Source organism: Lepisosteus platostomus, chromosome 26, assembly GCF_059453375.1.
Source record: "Lepisosteus platostomus isolate fLepPlt1 chromosome 26, fLepPlt1.hap1, whole genome shotgun sequence".
In the NCBI taxonomy this organism is placed as follows: domain Eukaryota; kingdom Metazoa; phylum Chordata; class Actinopteri; order Semionotiformes; family Lepisosteidae; genus Lepisosteus; species Lepisosteus platostomus.
This window is the reverse complement of record NC_142636.1, coordinates 11,993,644-12,011,299: the sequence shown is the minus strand read 5'-3', so window position 1 is coordinate 12,011,299 and position 17,656 is coordinate 11,993,644. Positions and strand designations below refer to the sequence as shown.

General features: G+C 38.8%; 1 protein-coding gene across 1 annotated transcript in view; it reads left to right on the top strand.

Moving 5' to 3' along the window:
* The first annotated feature begins 3,744 nt into the window (after positions 1-3,744).
* xrcc1 (X-ray repair complementing 1) overlaps positions 3,745-17,656 on the top strand; it is a 53,336-nt gene continuing 39,424 nt past the window's right edge. Inside the window, exons 1-8 of the mRNA XM_088621630.1 lie at positions 3,745-4,255; positions 5,396-5,488; positions 6,054-6,161; positions 7,321-7,479; positions 8,387-8,461; positions 10,590-10,704; positions 11,886-12,022; positions 12,846-13,005. Of these exons, the coding sequence (XP_088477756.1) occupies positions 4,205-4,255; positions 5,396-5,488; positions 6,054-6,161; positions 7,321-7,479; positions 8,387-8,461; positions 10,590-10,704; positions 11,886-12,022; positions 12,846-13,005 (898 nt within the window). The 5' untranslated portion in view covers positions 3,745-4,204. The remainder of the gene's footprint in view (positions 4,256-5,395; positions 5,489-6,053; positions 6,162-7,320; positions 7,480-8,386; positions 8,462-10,589; positions 10,705-11,885; positions 12,023-12,845; positions 13,006-17,656) is intronic.

The window sequence follows — 17,656 nt, the reverse complement described above, 5'->3', positions numbered from 1 at the left end:
CTTATCCACACCATTTCTAGAAAAAATGTACTTTACAGCAAATACAATGCTGTCTTCGAATGCAAAATGCAGAAGTCTATGGTGTAGCTATTCTGTTTTAAACAAATGGACAGTTTTAGAAACACAGATACAGTAGATCTGTATTTATTTTGTTGTGCAAAAAGTAATCTTTTACCTGTGTGGTTTTGTAGACTGGCATAAATCATGTTAATAACTAGAAACACTGAACAATGGATTAATTCAATTTGATTGACACAATGTATCAGTTGCTAAAGCCCTTTATATTATCTACACAGGTGTAGTTCACCTTGAGCTGTTGTCATCTTTCTTTCGAAGGTTTTTGTCTAATTCGTTTACACTGAAATTTGACTTTTGTTCATGGAAAACATAGAAGAGCAAAGCAAACATTATTTAGAAATCTTATAGTAAAATTATAAGCAGAGTCCCAGATTTTGTTGGTTTTGCAATTGACCTTAACCATCAATAGATTTCACAACACATATACTGTACACACGTACGGTACATACACTTTCTTATATTATACAGTATATACTGTATACTGTATATCAGACTACATCATACTGTTAGTAACCTTAGCAGCATTCACAGACTAGACTGCAGTGTTTATGTTTTGTTTTGTTGCATACTGTAAATAAACACCCCTATGGAGCTAAGATCACAGTTTTAGGCTACTACATGTTTTATTTTTTTTATTTTTTTAATTTTCACACACACCGTCTTTTGGTAAGCTGTAACTGAAAAAAACTCACAAGCACAAAGATGGAGTGTGATTTTTTTAAGTGACTGCTCACTTGAAATTTGAACACTGTCCAAAGTGTTTCTGGTTGACTGCAAACCTTCTAACACTTTTCTTCTTTGAAAATAAAACAAGGCCACTTTTCAAAACGTTGTATTTTTTTTCTATTCCCCGCATAACATCTTTGAGTTTGTTGGTAGTCTGTTAAGGCCAACCAAAAATCATAATTACACTTTGGAGTGTATTTATGCATTTTATTTTCAAGGGTGAAATTAGGATGGTACTATATCTCTTCCTGGTTCTGGCCTTTAGATTTTATATGAAAACCTTTTATGTCTTTTTGTTAATCAAAATCTGATTTGGGGGCGGTTTCAATGAAGAAAATATTTTGAAACCCGAAAATGACCTCCTTGATCCACATATTTGAGGTTCCCATTGATGCAAAAAAACACAAATTAATTATTTTCTCAAAACAAGAAAATATTGTGAGTGTATAACAAAAGCTTTGTTTTATGGCTTGAGTATACAGTGGGTTGTACTATCTTGTATTATCAGAAACAAACAAAAGGAGGAAATTCAGATCTTTGGCACGTAAAAGATGAGTTGGGTTTGCACCACATTTCCACAACTCTCTCTTTGTACTGTATGCAACTATTTCCCATTTCCTCAAGTGCTTTAATTATTGTTGATATTAAATAACCTAAGATTATAAGTAAACATCTGTATCCCGGTTTCCTGAGTAATTAGCTGTATCATTTTGGAGTTCAAAAATATATCCATAGTCAAGTACTGTATAGTAACCATTGTCAGTGACTCTTCAGCTGATGAATTGTCTGGAAGATGAAGACTTCTTTTGTATTTACTGTGATACATAGTTAATGAAATAAAATGACTATTTCAGACTGACATTTTGCTTTTTGTTGGTCGTATAATTTTACATTTATTATTTTGATGCTATTTACAAACTTTACGGTCCACTATGTTTGCAAGATTCCCAGTTATTAGGTAGAATGGCCTGAGTAGCTTTGTGTTATGAGTAACTGAGTAACTTTTTGCTAAACTCTGGATCAGAAGGTTATTGTTAAACCTCCTAATGTCCTCCAGTTAATCTTTACATTTTCTCGAATAGCTTCTACACTTTGTCTCTATGAGATTCACAGATTTAAAAACAAAAACTCACTTGCTGCTTACTTCGGCTTCTGCTCCTATTCGATGGTCTCTGGCGGCCTCTTGTGGCTCTTTACTATTTACTCTTAATTCAGACAGAGGCTGCAAAGACACTTCCAACGCCTTCTATAGGTACCTATTTTAACACTGTTGGGAAAAGTTGCTATTGAAGAGTAATACATTACAGTGACTGGTTACTTGTGTGAGGCAGGGCTTTTTTTAAATTATAAGTAAAAAAAGTTATATTACATTTAGGGAAAAAATAATGATCATCAGTCACAATAATTTATTGTAAGAAATTGGTTACATGTCAGCAGGTCCTGAGGTAGCCTCCATTTGTGATTATTTTCATTTTCTTTGAATTGATTATAAATCTTCATTGTAAAGATTCCCTTCTGTGGCCTAAATGTAGGGGTACGTGTGCTCCCAAAAATATATTTGAATTAGGCTCCATTTACATTTGCAACAAGAAGACTAATAATTAAAAACCCTCCTTCCATTTGCTTTTAAGTAATTCTTCCATTGCATGCTGTGTAAGCTTTTGGTTGTTCTTCTTTATCAAAATGCACAAAACTATATCAATGCAATCCTGCTTTGAAGGTTTTGGCCTTTTGCTTATTACCTAAGAATAAAGAACCATCTCTCCCAGAGCATTTCAGCTAAAACAACAAAGACCAGCCGAATGTGGTGACCAGCACAAGAAAATAAATGTGTCATTTTATTTAACGAAAACGTCCAGTGCTGCAACGCATGTAAATTAAAATATATATATATAGATTTAAATGCAAAAGGAGGAAATACAACAAACAGGGGTACATATACAGAAATATATACAGATGTCTCAACATGACACAAACAAGGTAGCAACAAGTGAATGAAACAGGAGGAAAAAAGAAAAAAAAACACAAAAAAACAAAAGTAAAACAAAAAAAAGAAACCATCTTGTCCATAGTACAGAGGTTATGTGGTGTTAGAGGTTACATTACATAAGTTTATATGCTAAAAGACTTTTGTAGACCAACTCACCATGCTTATTTTAAAATATTTTCAGTAAATTAGAGTATAGCTTGAATGAGTTAGGAAATTCTTTAAAGCTTATAGGATTCTTTTTTACTCTACACGTGTGTATGTGAAATTTTGCAAACAAGAGAATAACATTAACCGTTAAACGGACTTCTTTGCTTGGATTCGAGACACAGAGAACAATATCTTTAAAAGTTAAATGTACACAGATATTACTGTTGTATAGCCAATAACAAACAGAGTGCCAGAAAGTTGTTCAATGGTGACATGAGGAAAAAAAATGTAATTTCTGAGGAATTCTCAGAAATTCCTTAGAGGTATACAGTATATGTTATTCGGTATTTTAAAATGAATATCCTTGGTTTTTGGTGGCGTGGAGAGAGTAATGCATTCAGTTCTAATAATCTATTCTTGATGGCTGGGAAGAATCTCTCAGCCATAATAGTACAGATGTATTTATTATTGCACTTTTTTTTCCAATATATTATAAGTTCCAATTTTGATCTCTGGTAGTAGAGGAATTATATTTCTCTGGATAGGGACGTTTTTTTTTTACCAAAGCTAGGAGAGCAGGTGGAATTGCCTCAATAATTTCTTTGAATTGCTTTGGGTTGCATTCAATGTCATATTTTTTTTTTAACAAAGTCACCATATTCATAGCCATCTCCATTAGCTTCTAATTGAGAGCAACGCATGTAAATGATCTAATGTGCCACAGTTCAACACGACCACCGTAAAGATGGCGGCTGGTGCTGGCTTTGCCTGGTTTGACCCGGAAATAGTTTCTGGTTGGTTCTCACAATTGACAACAGAAAGGAGCGCCAGCAAGAAGAGGGAACTGAGCTGGAAGGAGATGTTGGAAATGGGAAGGATTTTTATTGAATAAAAGTAACAGTAGAACTCGTTATCGGACATTTTTTGGCGTTTTTGTAACCAAACACTATTGTAGGAGAAAGTAAAACTCACAACCTCTTCGAGACTTTTTAACGCCTGACACAAGTTAAAATCCAGGATAAAGAGAGGTGGTCATTGTACTGTATGTCGGATGGCCTGTCTAATGAGTGCTGTGCAGTAGGTGAATAGGTGCACTTTTCCTAACGCACTTAAAATTCATTTACCGATTGTTATTTTTCCATAAACCAATCGTGTGCAATATGTCCGCAACACGCGTTTTATGATTTTCGTTTGCTCACTTCAGCAAATGCGTATTTATTTAACCCCCAACGACAATTCAACTTTATAGCTATTTTCTAAACTATGCCGGAGATTAAATTGCAACACGTTGTCTCCTGCAGCAGCGAGGACAGTGTAAGTAAACTTTTGTGTGGTTGTGAAGCCTCCCGACTTTGACAAATAAAGAGACGCGTACGCATATCTGATATACTGTGTAAGAGTGCTATATGTATTATGCAATACTGTTTTAATAATTCCCAAGACACGTTTCCTTTACAGAACTTATGATATTTGCAAACTGTAAATAATAGGTAAGCAATAGAATAAAGTTATGTTTTTACATGTCTTATGTTCGTATTCAGGTGAACTAAACTATGAGTGGATTGGATGCTTGGATGTTCACGTTGTTGATATGTGTCCTTTAATGCAGTTTCGCTTACAAGAAGAATCGGTTCTGTTTCACTCTAACACACCGAAACCCTGTTGCATTGTAGTAAAACGTATTTTTTAAACGTAATATCATTGATAAGGTTCTGTTTTTCCTCAGTATACTGTAATTCCTTGCATGTGTGAAATGTTTAGTAAGCTTTAAGGTTCTCCTGCTTAACGCAAGTCACTGAGGGGTACAGTTTTTAGCAAATGCTGTTTCTTTCTGTCTAGATCTGCGGTGCTAATTGAGTGCTTTAATTGATCAGTTTACATCTTTACAATTTTATCTAACTTGTTTCTGCACTCAAATCGGATCTGGAGTGTTTGCCAGGACATAAGCACACTGAATTTTAAGAAGCCACTTTAAATTTTCACATTTACATTTTCACATTCTTTGGTTGCACTGTTTCCCTGTTGTCTGTAAGTGGGACTGTGTGATTTCTGAAATTTGAAAAAAGGGTGTTTCTTCTTACTACTGTAACTATTTGTGTCTTTACATGAATCTTGGTCTTCTTGTTAGTTACTTGAATATTTTTAATTTAATATTTTCCTTGTATTCTAATAGGTCTGAACTAATAATAAATTGTTAACTGTGTTGGAATATTTTCTCTCTCTTTGCTTATGCACATACCCCATTCAGAATAAGTGTTTCTGACTGCCATTGGACTTTATCAGTGAGATTGCATGTCTGTTGTGTCATGTATCACTTGTGCTGCCATTCCAAACTACATCACAGACGTGTGTATTCGCAAAATTTTCAAGAATCGCTAGAGTGTGTGGTGAGCCCGAGCCCGTTTGGATGTCAGCCTGCCTGACCCATTTGTCACTTTCAAATTTCGCTTCCAGACGCACAAGGCAGAGAATCTGCTGAAAGCCGACACATACAGGAAATGGAAAGCAGCCAGGCTGGGAGAGAAACAGATCTCTGTCATTTTACAGGTAGGAAAAATCTATTCTTCTTCTCTATAGGCACATGGGAATGAAAACTTTGCGAGTTTGTCTCCAGGATCGTATTAAGTTTAGGAATGATAGTCTTCAGTTTCAGACATGGAATAAATAAATGCCCCAGAATGTTTTGATTCATGTAAAATGTTCTATTAAACAAAGAAACAAAGTGTGGACAGAGATCCAATTAAAATTCCCACTACAGCAGCTTGATCAGGATGCAAGCTGATGTTATTTGCAATGGTGGAAACGCATGCAGTGGATTCACATCTGTTTGGTGTTTCTTCTAAATCTCCAAGTGATGTTATCAGTCGGTTTACATAACACTACATTTACCATTTTTAAAATGGGTCTGGAGTACTACTTATTTGCAAAGGTTAAAAATGTGTCTGGGTGTGGATTGCTTGAAATCAACATTTAAACAGCTGTAGAAATTATTATTCTCGTAGCGCTAATATAACTTACCAAAAATGTCATCATGTAAAATATATAACAAGCCTGAAAAGACAGCTTATTGCAATATCCCAGTCACACAAGTTTTGTTTTTCTGTCCATGCAGTTTGAGAAGGCAGAGCAGATCCACAGCATTGACATTGGTAATGAAGGCTCAGCTTTTATTGAGGTGCTGGTGGGGAACTCCACTTCAGTGAAAGACCAGGACTATGAGGTGAGCAGGATGTGTATTGAGCAGTCAGTAGGAACACCCCCAGATCATGGATAGAGATCCTGAGACATTTGCACAGTGGTGTCTACCTCCAGGCTAGATCTTCCATTGCGAAGAGGATTGCAATACCCCAACGTAATTACAGTGTATGATTTAAGACCATGACAATAGGTTGCACATGCTTTATAATGGGATTCTGTCCTATTCCTCTCAAAGATCCAGAACACATATACCGGTTCATCCGTCCCTCTGAGCCCTAAAGCATACCTGTTGTTCCATCTTGTCCCACAAATGTTCAATGTGGCTCAATTGACATAACTGTAACATTCACATCTCCCACAAAGGCAGATATATGAGCTGCAGGAGTATATAACTTGTAATTCCTGGAATATTGTCCGACACTTTGTCCGCAACAAATGTCCGCAAAAATTTAAAACAATTTTTGCAGACATTTCCTTTTCTCACTAGTAACCTATTTTCTGTTTGTAACTAAACCAGGCCTGTTAGTAGGGTATGCATAGCATAATAGTATCCTCACATACAAAGCAGTTGTCACACAAGGAGCATGAAGATAAGGCAAGATAAGCTCATAGGCAGGTCATCATGTGCACTCCCTGAAATTGATCAGTGTAGCTGTGTGCAGTCAAGTTCCTATTAAACACAGGAAGGTCATCACGTGCACCCCATGATCATGATCAGTGTAGCTCTATGTAATCAAGTGCCCATTAATCACATAACAAGCAGAGTTCTGTAGAAACTGGACACTCCTGTCACGGCCAGCAGAATCAGACCTCACGATCTATTAGTTTGTTGTACACAGCAGTTAGCGTATCATTCTGCAGGTGTGAATTGCATTTGGTGATGTTTATCAGGGAGGTCTACAGAAAGCCTTGATTTAGGGCTGATGTTAAGATCAGTTAGGATGAATGGTTGCCTCACACATTCAATCTTACAGAAAAACTGGACAGAAAGTAATGTTTAGAGGTGCAGTGCACTGTATTGGTTCAAGTAGGTAGCTGCGTCAGCATCCGTAGGCTGCAAAGGAATAAGTAAAGGTTTATTCCACGCTGAAAAGAGAAGAAAGGAAACGTTGTGTGCACTGTTTTGGCATGGCTTGTTCCTGCCCCTCATCCCTCTGGCCTCGACTGCCTGGACCCTGCAGGTAATCCTGGTCACCTCGTCATTCATGTCTCCCTCGGAGAGCCGCGGCAACACCAATCTGAACCGGGTCAGAATGTTTGGGTCAGACAAGCTGGTGAAGGCCACCGCTGAGCAGAAATGGGACAGGGTGAAGATCATCTGTACCCAACCATACAACAAGGTGAGCAAGGACTGCTGGCAGTGTCTGCAAAAGTGTTGTCTGCTCATGTGCTCACTGTCTGTGTTATGTATCTCCTAACAATTGTTACTTTTTAGCTCTGTTAAACGTGTATTAAAGGGGAACTGCCATTCTATTTTGATATTTCAGGGTTAGAAAGATGCATTTCGGAACACAATGAAAGCAAAATGTACACAATAACGTATAAAACCAATCTCTATCACAAAATAGACTAAATTTCTAGGAAAAAATGTCAAGAACAATAAATGTTCTGCTGCTGCACTTCACTATCAGCTGTTGGTTATTGGGTTGCAGTCAGTGGCAAATCTGAGCACTGCATGCAGGATATCATGCAGTCTTGATTGTGACTTCATCAAAATCCCTCATGCAAGTACTTGCAAGCATGGAGACAAATTATATTACTTTTCTACAGAAACTTGGATGCTGCTTTATTAGAAGCAACTAAAAAATCTTAGACTCTGGAACAGCTGGTCAATGCAATCTGCACTGTGTCCCATTTACAAATAAGACAAATCCTTCTGTTGTTTGATCAGGACAAGAGGTTAAGAGCAACTATGTTTCTGCAATTTTAATTTGCAGACCAAATGACCTCACAATAAAGACTCTTGTTCAGGCCTGAGCTTGACGGTCAGATCTGCATATGACTAGTTTGAGGCAGGGGTTAGGCATACAGGGCTACTATCTGGTAAACAGCCAGTCCTGTGACCTCCAGTGATGTCAGGTGTTTGAGTTCCTGCAATGAACTGGAATTTTAAAACCAGCTGGTACTTATAAATTGGGTTACAGGGACACCAGATAATAAGAATTAAAACAAAATTGGAAATCTTAAATATTTCCAGATATGGAAAGAATTCCCTTTCGTTGTTATTGATTTCGCTGTTTCTTTCAGAATATTGCCTATGGGGTGTCCTTCATAAAGTTTCATTCTCCTCCTGAAGCTGGTGAAACTGAGACTACACCTCCAGTAAGTAACCCGACTGGTAAAAGCAAATTCGTGATGGATCTTTTTCCTCTTATTTCACCTGAAATGTACCTGAAGGTGTTTAACTTTTTGTTTTTGTAGTTATTAGACAATATACTGCATAGTCTAACTCTGCTGAATGTTTCCCTGTTGCTTGTTTGTCTTGCTTTTTCATACTTAATTGAGGAACTGCTTGCTCAGATTACATGGGGTCCTCATTACACATCCCGCTCTTTGTTTCACAAATCAATCCCTTTTTTATCTAATTTAATATTTGTCAGTCTGTTTTAATCTTTTATTTTTCCTAGGCGCAGGGTAGGAATGGGTGAAAACCTTATAAGACTGCTTGTGTTTTGGTGCAAGGAGAAGTAATTCGATTGGAAAGGGTATAAAGTTGGTTGCAATGGAGGAAAATAACAACAGAAAGCAATTTTCCAGCAGATGCAGCAATATAAAACACTGAAGCAAATGGTTTCTGAAAGAATAGAGAATTAACAAAAGAAGATGAAAAATTGTAAAAATGATCAGCTAATGCTCCACGTTTAAGACTTGAGACAAGATAATGAACTGGGCAAGTTCAGGTGTATAGCAAAACGTGTGGAATTTAAATCCAGTTGTGCTCCGAATTCACAACACAAATTATGAATCCCTCATAAAATTGTATTCAGGTTTAGTCATCATTACCAGCTGAGTTCAAAGATGAGCTGCAAGATTGATTCCAGGTCTGAAGGGAATGTCCTTATATACAGTAAGGACAACTTAATGTGTTTAGTCTAAAGCAAAGGACTTTTAGAAGTGATTTGATCAAAGTATATGTAATCCTAACAGCTATTGATATCGATGCTACTATTTCTGGCTTAGCAAAATAAATAGGTCATAGTTGGAAACAAAATAGAAATGAATTTCTGATGGACAATAGGTGAAATGGGATTGAGTTACCTCCTACTGTTTCTTTCATTCTTATATGAGCTCTTGGAATCGCAATCCTTTTTAGGCCTGTCAGCTTGCTATGTTGTTATTTTACCACTAAATGGTGCACTTGCACTGATTTTCTACCTTCTACTGAGAGCACTGCAAGCTTGCACTGATGCCCTCTGTAGGCGTGGGAGTTTTGTCGCATCTTTACGACTTTCAGAACAGTGTAAAAGATTCTCGTGAAAAAGATATAATTGTGTCGCAATTACTTGAACATCTGTTTTGATGGGGTTTTTTTTTCAGTTTTTGTGTTCATACTTAATTATCCATTCTGGCTCAATGTTTCAGGCAATTATTTTTTATGAGAAGTGGTATATAGAAATCGATGTCCTATAATTTATTTTCCCATGAAACTGGGATATCATTACAAGGTGCTGGGAAATAGTACCAAATTAGGATATACTGTAATGTGTGAAGACCATGAAGAGCTAAATGATCTATTGCACCTGAAATCTTTCAGTGCTTATAATCGCAATCCCAGCCTGGCCAGCGCTCAGTGACTCTGAACTTTAATATTTCTTGAACACACTTTTGGTATCAGTCCAGTGGTGAGTTGTTCGGCCTAGGTCTGGGGTGAAGGTCATGCGTAGTAGAAACAGAAGTGAAAAACCTTTTTTTGTTATTCTTTACAATTGTAGATGGGTAAATACAAGACTATATTGCCATACATTCATGTACATTGGAATTCTTATTCACGTTGATCTCTTGGGACATACACAGTACAACAGACAACACCACACAACATAGGTAGTATATTACAAACATAATAAATGATAACAGGACAATAAATATGTATTAGTGAGGAGAAAGAAAAACATGGTAGACCAGATGTGTATTGAGTCTGAGCCATTGCTGTTGGCTGTTGAGGATGCGTACTGCAGTAGGATAGAAGCTGTTCTTGAGTCTACTGCTCCGTGCTTTAATAGTGCGGTACTGCTTGCCAGAGTGCAGGGGGGGAAACAGTTTGTGGCCAGGATTGTTGGGTTCCTGAATGATGGATGATGGTAAATCCCATCCTATAATCCTTTGTGCCGTTGCCACAACCCTTTGTAGTGGGACTTTGTCTTGCATGGTGATATTACTGTACCACACAATGATACCATTAGCGAGGACACTTTCTATGGTACACGGGTGAGTGTTCTCTTGTGTTAATTAGAAGGTGACGAAGCTGGGCCAATTCAAAGTGAAGGAGGAGGAGCCCAGCTCTTCTAGCCTGACGCCTGGGAGTCTGTTCTTCAGCAGGGCTAACAAACCATCCACGCCTGTCAAGGGTAGGCCTCCGTTCTCCTCTTCTCCACAGATTCAGGGTGGCCCCTCATTCACCCTGGTAAGCCTGTCTCGTTTGAACCCCCTTACACCTGTTACAGGAAGAGCACGAGACAGGGGATTTCGGATGTTCCCTAAATATTTAACCAGGGATTTCATGTGTTTCCTAAATATACATACTTGTACAAAGTTGCTCTAACACACACGCGGCCAAGCCCGTTCAGAATTCTCAGTTTTCCTCTTTCCACTGTTCAGACTCTGGAATTGTCTTTACTTGCATGTTTAACAGGTGCCAGTTCATCTGAGATGGCAGATTAGTGTGCCTTCCCTGTCTTCTTTTCTATAGTATTTTTATTTAAGGGAGGGCTTTATGCCACCTCTTGTCAACTTGAATTTGACTAGTTTTGTCGTGATCACGACTAGTTTTAAAAATGTTAATTATTAATCAGGAATGTGACTTAATTTGCATCCTTATTTTCTAGATGCTGCTTGTGGGCCCAGCTCCTCCCACAAATGTTCATTGGTGCTGAAATCTGGCTGATAGGGCATCGATGACATAACTGACTCTTTCTCATATTCCAAGAAAGCCATTGTTACACAGGCAGCATGAGGACATACACTGTCACTGTTCAGACAGTGAGAGTTTGCTTACCCTTATCCATCAGACAAAGGGCCGACGAGTAACCTAGCTCTTATCCGGACACATTTTTTTTTTTGCAATAATAGCCCAGCGTGAATTTGCTGTCATATCTAAGGGCTGATGTTTCGATCCTATGCCAGTTTTATGCAAATATACAGTGACATTTATGGAATATTTGTGGTAGCATGAAAACAATCATTCCAGTATTGTGGTTTGACAACCTGTTTACCAAATATTTTGGCTTAAAATGTTGAAATATTGACACTATAAGAAGAGAAACATTGCAACATGGATACTAATTAAAATGACACAATTACTGTATACTGTAATAGGTTCTGCGGTTCACATAGTGCAGTGCAGCTACTTACATAATAAAACAATAGGATTAGTTGAATGCTATAGAAAAAGAAATAGCAATACAATGTCAACAGAAGCTGATAACCTGCAGTAGGATTGCCGTCTCACGTTCATAGTGCTCCTCCCGTCATAGCACTGTGTACTGTACTTTCTGAAAGGACTTGTCCTGTTTCCTGTGTTTGTGCTCAGCCTCTCCTCAGAAGGAGAAGCCCTCCCTCAGTTATGCCGCTGCTGCACTGCAGTCCACAGGCTGTGCGACCCAGAGCTCCTCGTCCTCTCCTGCCCCGGCTGAGAAGACCTCCCCCGGTGCTACCCCGTCCCTGAAGGTAACCCCATCATAGTCTCGGACCTCCCACTGTTAACAGATGTTGTCTTTGGACCCCTGAAAGAAAGTAATGTGTAAATCATTAAATTTACGCCCCAGGTGTTTTGCCTCACATATGGCAGTATACTCTACTGCTGATCTCAGCTGAAATTTGCACCTTAGAATTTAAAATGCTGAGGGGCAACTTTTTTGCTCCTTGTTTGAGAAGACAGAAATTTTATTTGGCCTCCGATTGACTCGAATAAAGTACTTCCTTGGAATACCTGTTGGTAAGAGACCTCTGGTGAAGTCTGGGCTGGATGACTCGGACTGTCAGTGTGACAGTGCAATGTTGTCAAGTTTGCGCTGCTGTCAGTGAGACATGCATCACACCTCCCATTCACCCTTGCTCATCTGTAAGGCACTGTATAACGAGAAGCACACTGAAAGGCGCTGACAGGCAAGTGTGTTGTAAGGGCACACTGTTTGTGGATGCGGCAGACTGGAGAACTATTGAGTATTTAAAAACGCAAAGGAATGCTAAAGAAAAAGAAACCTGGCGATCCCAAATTTGAAAGTTGTACCAATTTATACAAAATCGGTTAATGTCTTTCAATGAAAATGGCGGTCAAGAAGATGACATAACAGAGACGTTCCGGAAGACTCTCTGCTCAGCTGACTTGCGCCTGCTGTTTGTGTTTGAGAATCGCAAGAAATTGATCTGTTTCAGATTGGTGGCCATAAAAGGAAAGCAACTGGCCAAACTCATTGCTTCAGATTCAGAATCTGTTTTCATCTGTTTATGAAACCAACGTGCGTTTGTTAATTCTCCCTTATTGGCGCAGGGTTCTACTCCTGGCAAGCGGAAGTTCGAGTTCAGCAAAGAGCGCCAGGAAGCGGTGGGACCTCCTACTAAGAGACCCAGCTCCCAGAATTCCACAATGTCAGAGGAGACCTCACGGTTCAAAGCCAGCCCTGTGTCGCCAGGTACCAAGAATACCAAAGGTAAAGACCCATTTCAGTTATTGGTATCATTCATTACGCTGAGCTTATGTATAGTGAAGTAGGACTGTATTTAACATCCACGTAAATTACATGTATCTGACCAGCAGATGATCTATCACAGGCAAAACCATCAGACATTCCCTTGATTTGATTTAATTGGGTGATTTATGCATTTTAATAAGCTTCAAGGACTTCTTCAAAAAACTGTCTGAAGCAACATCTTTTCTAACCTCACTCTCAACAATGAAACACATGAAGTATCAAGCGGGTAAAGGAGTTTACAAGGTCCTGCTTTTCTTCTTGCTAAAGTAATAGGTGCCAAAAGTTGAATTAAAGGAATATTAAATAGGTTAGCCCAAAAAACTAAAATTGGATGGTATTTTCATATCCAGATGCAGTCTAATTTTTTTTTCTTCAAGCTTGAATTTCCATGGCTTTAATAAAAAAGAAAGTTTATGGAAGTGGCAGTCAATGCAAATTGCCTCTTATACAGCTGCTGTTCAGCGTGAAGTGCCAGATTTCCCCAGTCCGCTCTTACAGGGAGCTCATCTGTTCAAGAAACTCTGACTCGGCTCTTCTGCTCAGACAGCTCTGATTTAGATATATAGCTCACCTGTGCAAGATGCTTTGATTCATTTGTATAGCCTTTCTGTTCCGGCAGCTGTGATTCAGTTATAAAGCTTATCCGTGCAAGATGCTGTGATTCATTTAGATAGCTTTTCTGTTTAGGCAGCTCTGCTTCAGTTGTGTTTAAAAAGTGTCCTGCCTGGGAAGACACACACACACCACTCATTAAGTATGAAAAATCTCAGATTGGCTGGTTCCCGTCTGAGCTCTCATTCTCATCAAAGTCAGTTTAATGCAGCCAAAAGCTGCTCCAGCCTGATCCGTTGTCATCTCATCAACCTCATCTTGCTTGGACCTGGTCAGGGCTGGAGTGGGAGGCTTCTGTGTTTCATACACCACTGCGCTATAGGTGTTGCATTGACCTGGAACATGTACTGTATATAATGTGTTGCATTAGTAGGCAGTGTACTGCAGTAAGAAATGACCTTTATCAAAATCGTCTTTGACTGGATATACGTCCTGCATGACTGATCCCCTAAAGAGCAAGTAGTGATATTGTAAAACACATTTTTATTAATTATGTACATAAAATGGTACTCTAACCTTCATCATTTTTAGAGGTTTTTGTGTCCCGTTTGCTGGAGGCACATTGTATACAGTACAGGGCACTCAGGAAAAACACTAGCATGTTTACCAACTACAGGAAACCACTTGTCCATCCTGCTTGTTTAGTCTGTTATCTCATCCATCTGTTTCATCAGAGTCACTTTGGCTACTATTCACATCTGTGAATAACTCATGGAATTCATTGTTTCCCATTTACTAAATAAAGTTGTATTTTATCACCAGAAAGCTTATTGATGTTATGCGGTTGCCTTAAGTTGTTGCTGTCCATCACTCTGTGAATATCTGCCGAGTCTTTGTGTAAGATGAGCCTCAAAGCTCCAAAGGAAACTGTTAAGACAAGCGTGCACAGCTCAAATTGTAATGTTGTCGATATGTACACCATAAACCAAGAATGGGTATCCTTGTGTGTCTGCAGATTTTCTTGGTCTCTTTAACAACACAGCTCCTAAAAAACTGGGAGGACTTGCTACTGTAAGTTGGTTTCATGGAGTCAATCACAAGCTTACTTAAATTAACTACCTAATTGCAGGGTGGGAATGAGTACAGACGTACTAGCCGCTCAAGACCAGGAATACTCTCCCTGACCATAAGCAGTACTCCTTCAAGACTCTGTAAATATTTAATTTAGATTTAATGAATGTAAAGAGACAGTATTGTCTCGATAATGGTTTTGGAGCTCGCTATCTGTGCTAGCAAACGTGGCTGAATTGCACTATGCGTGTCAGACACAGATGCTGATTTTATTACTTTTCTGTTCGTGCTGAACCCGCAGGTCCATTTCTGTCAGTCTCTCACTGCTCATGCTGTTAGGAAGAACTGATGCTTGAGTTCTGAAACAGGCTGCCGTTCTCCCTCTCTGCAGATGCAAGAGCAGCACTGACAGAGCTGGCCTGGAAACACGCTGAGCTCGAGCTGTTTCGTGCTTTCAGCCAAAACAGCATATTTGGCAGAAGGCATTTGCTTTGCTGATCTTATGTAGTTCTCCGTGGAGAATAGGTACTTATACAAGTTACTCTTTGGCTTTGTTCTCTACAGATTACATTATGCGATTAATCGAATTAATGTTATAAACAGCTTTTTACAATGATTTCATACCCCTAACCCAAGGTTTGGATTTTCTGTTCAGGATTAGGGTCTCCTTTTATAAGTAGATGTCGATTATTGGAACATATGTCAGTTAATATTTAAAGTTATAATATTACAGTTTAGAAACCATTGAGCTGTGGAATTGTGTAGTTGCCAGATCTACACTAATTCAGTTATTTTCAGATGGTTTTCATTTAGTAATTTCATACTGTTTCACCACACAAGCATGAGGAAAGCAAGGAGTTGTGTACAGCTGTCTTCTGACACAACCAGTATGGAACACTTTGTCAGCTGATAGAATATGAACTCGGTATTTTCCAGGCAATTCAGCGTTGATTTTAGGAGTGTTGCATCACCAAGCAAAGATCAATTAGAAGCTGAAAAGTAGGAAGGATGTTTCAGCTGTTGATCCTTCTTCAGGTGCCTTTGCAGTCAACAAACGCTGGCAGAGCCTCCTACTTGAAACTCTAAGCAATGTCACTGCACGATTACAGGAAACCGGCAGGTCCCAGGGGTCATCACTCATTTGGCTACCTTAAGTCATTTCAGGTCTGGTTGTGCTCAGCCATCTGAGCTCTGTTGCTTTAAGAATTCTGGTCAAGTTCCATTTAAGACATTGAACATTGCCCAGACTTGTGCTGGCCATATTTGGGCTGTGGGTGTACAGTGCATGTTCTAAGACCTATAGTTTTTATTAGTTGAATCACCGGGGTGATCTAATTTGAGATTTTTGTTTTATGGGGAAAGACATCTTGTTACTGTGTGAGAACCTTGGTGCCTAGGACAAACGAGGGCATTAATGCTTTCTTCCTTTGGACTATTTCTTTTGAAACCTTCGCTCTTTCGTTCTTTGTTGTTTGTGTTAAAAGGACTCCATTTATCCAGGCACTTTTAAAACTGCAGGCTGCCACATGAGTTCTCCCTTTCACCTCTCCAGTGGTGAAATGTCAGCTCTCAGTGGGTGTGTCCTGTTGAAGATGGGACTAAACCAGCCTCCGTTTGTATGTTTTCCTTTTTCGCTGGCAGCTCACTTATTTTCAGTTACAACACAGCAGGTGTCAGATAAGGCAGTAAAAGTCAGAAGCAGCTGTTTTTTACCCTTGGCAACACATGCTGGCTCAAACCTGCCAAGAGCCCTGTCTGGTTTCTGTGATGTGAGGTTGGCTGCCCTGTCAATATCTAGCTCTCGCCAAGTGGGATGAGCCTAATTTCTCTGGAAACATTCTTATCTAAACATTTTTTTTTGCTGGAGGAATTTTTGGTTTGGACATGGATTGCATATTTGACTTGGATGTGGGTAGAAACCTCAGATGGATGTATTCTCTCTAGGTGACATTTGCTGATTTAATGTATCGTATCAACAGTGCTCTGCTTGCAATGAATAGATGTCTCCCAGACATTTTTCTTTTGAAAGCTAATATCCGGTGTGTGTTCCACAGGTAAACAAGCAAATGAAAAGTGTTTATGTTCTATGCTATTCAAGGTGATCAGGCTTTAACGTGATTAAAAGACAACAGAGCTATTGATCCCTGGAGTACTGAGCTAAATATGATCGATTTATGGCTGACCTTCCCCGCCACCCTGCTCAGTACAAGTTTTTTTTATGAAACTGTTTGGCTGTCTTTCCCTCAGTTATTCTGACATATGTTTTGTGCATGGTAATGTGATGCGTGTTGTCCATTTCCTTTTGTTTTATAGCAGATTCAAGGTGATTAAATGTTATTTCAGCAACATACACGACCTGTGTAGGTTTTGTGAATCGTAAAGAAATCATTTTGATTTAGACTGCTTTGTTACACAGCTCAGTAGGCAAATCTTCCTTGTTATTTATATTGCTCTATGTTTTGAGAATTATAGTAATTGCAGTGAGATCAAGTGTTGATTAATACCAATTAGTATCATCATAAACATTCTTTTGCCAATCTTCAGTGCATCTAGCTCCCTTATGATGGAATCGAATTAAGTATTAAGTAATCAATTCAAATTAACAACCCAAATTTGATTAAAATCTTGTGAAGTAATGACCTGGACAGGCTTATATTTATATTTAGAGTTCAGAACCATCTTCTGACAATATTAAGAACATAAAAACAAGTCATTCTGTCCATCTAATTCATTCATTAGTAGCTATTTGATCCATGGATTATCGTCCAACCTTTTTATATAAAGACGCCAGGCTTCAAAAACATGGTGGGGTAGCTTCCAGCAACTTGTGCCAAATGTAAAGCACCTGAGGATGAGGATTAGTGGTGCACAGGCTTCAGTTTCCAATTGAACATCAGCTACCTGCAAGACATTATATCAGGATTATTTATGTTCCTTAACCGTTTTCTCATCGTAGGCCGCAAAGAAATTGTTTTAGAGCCCAGTA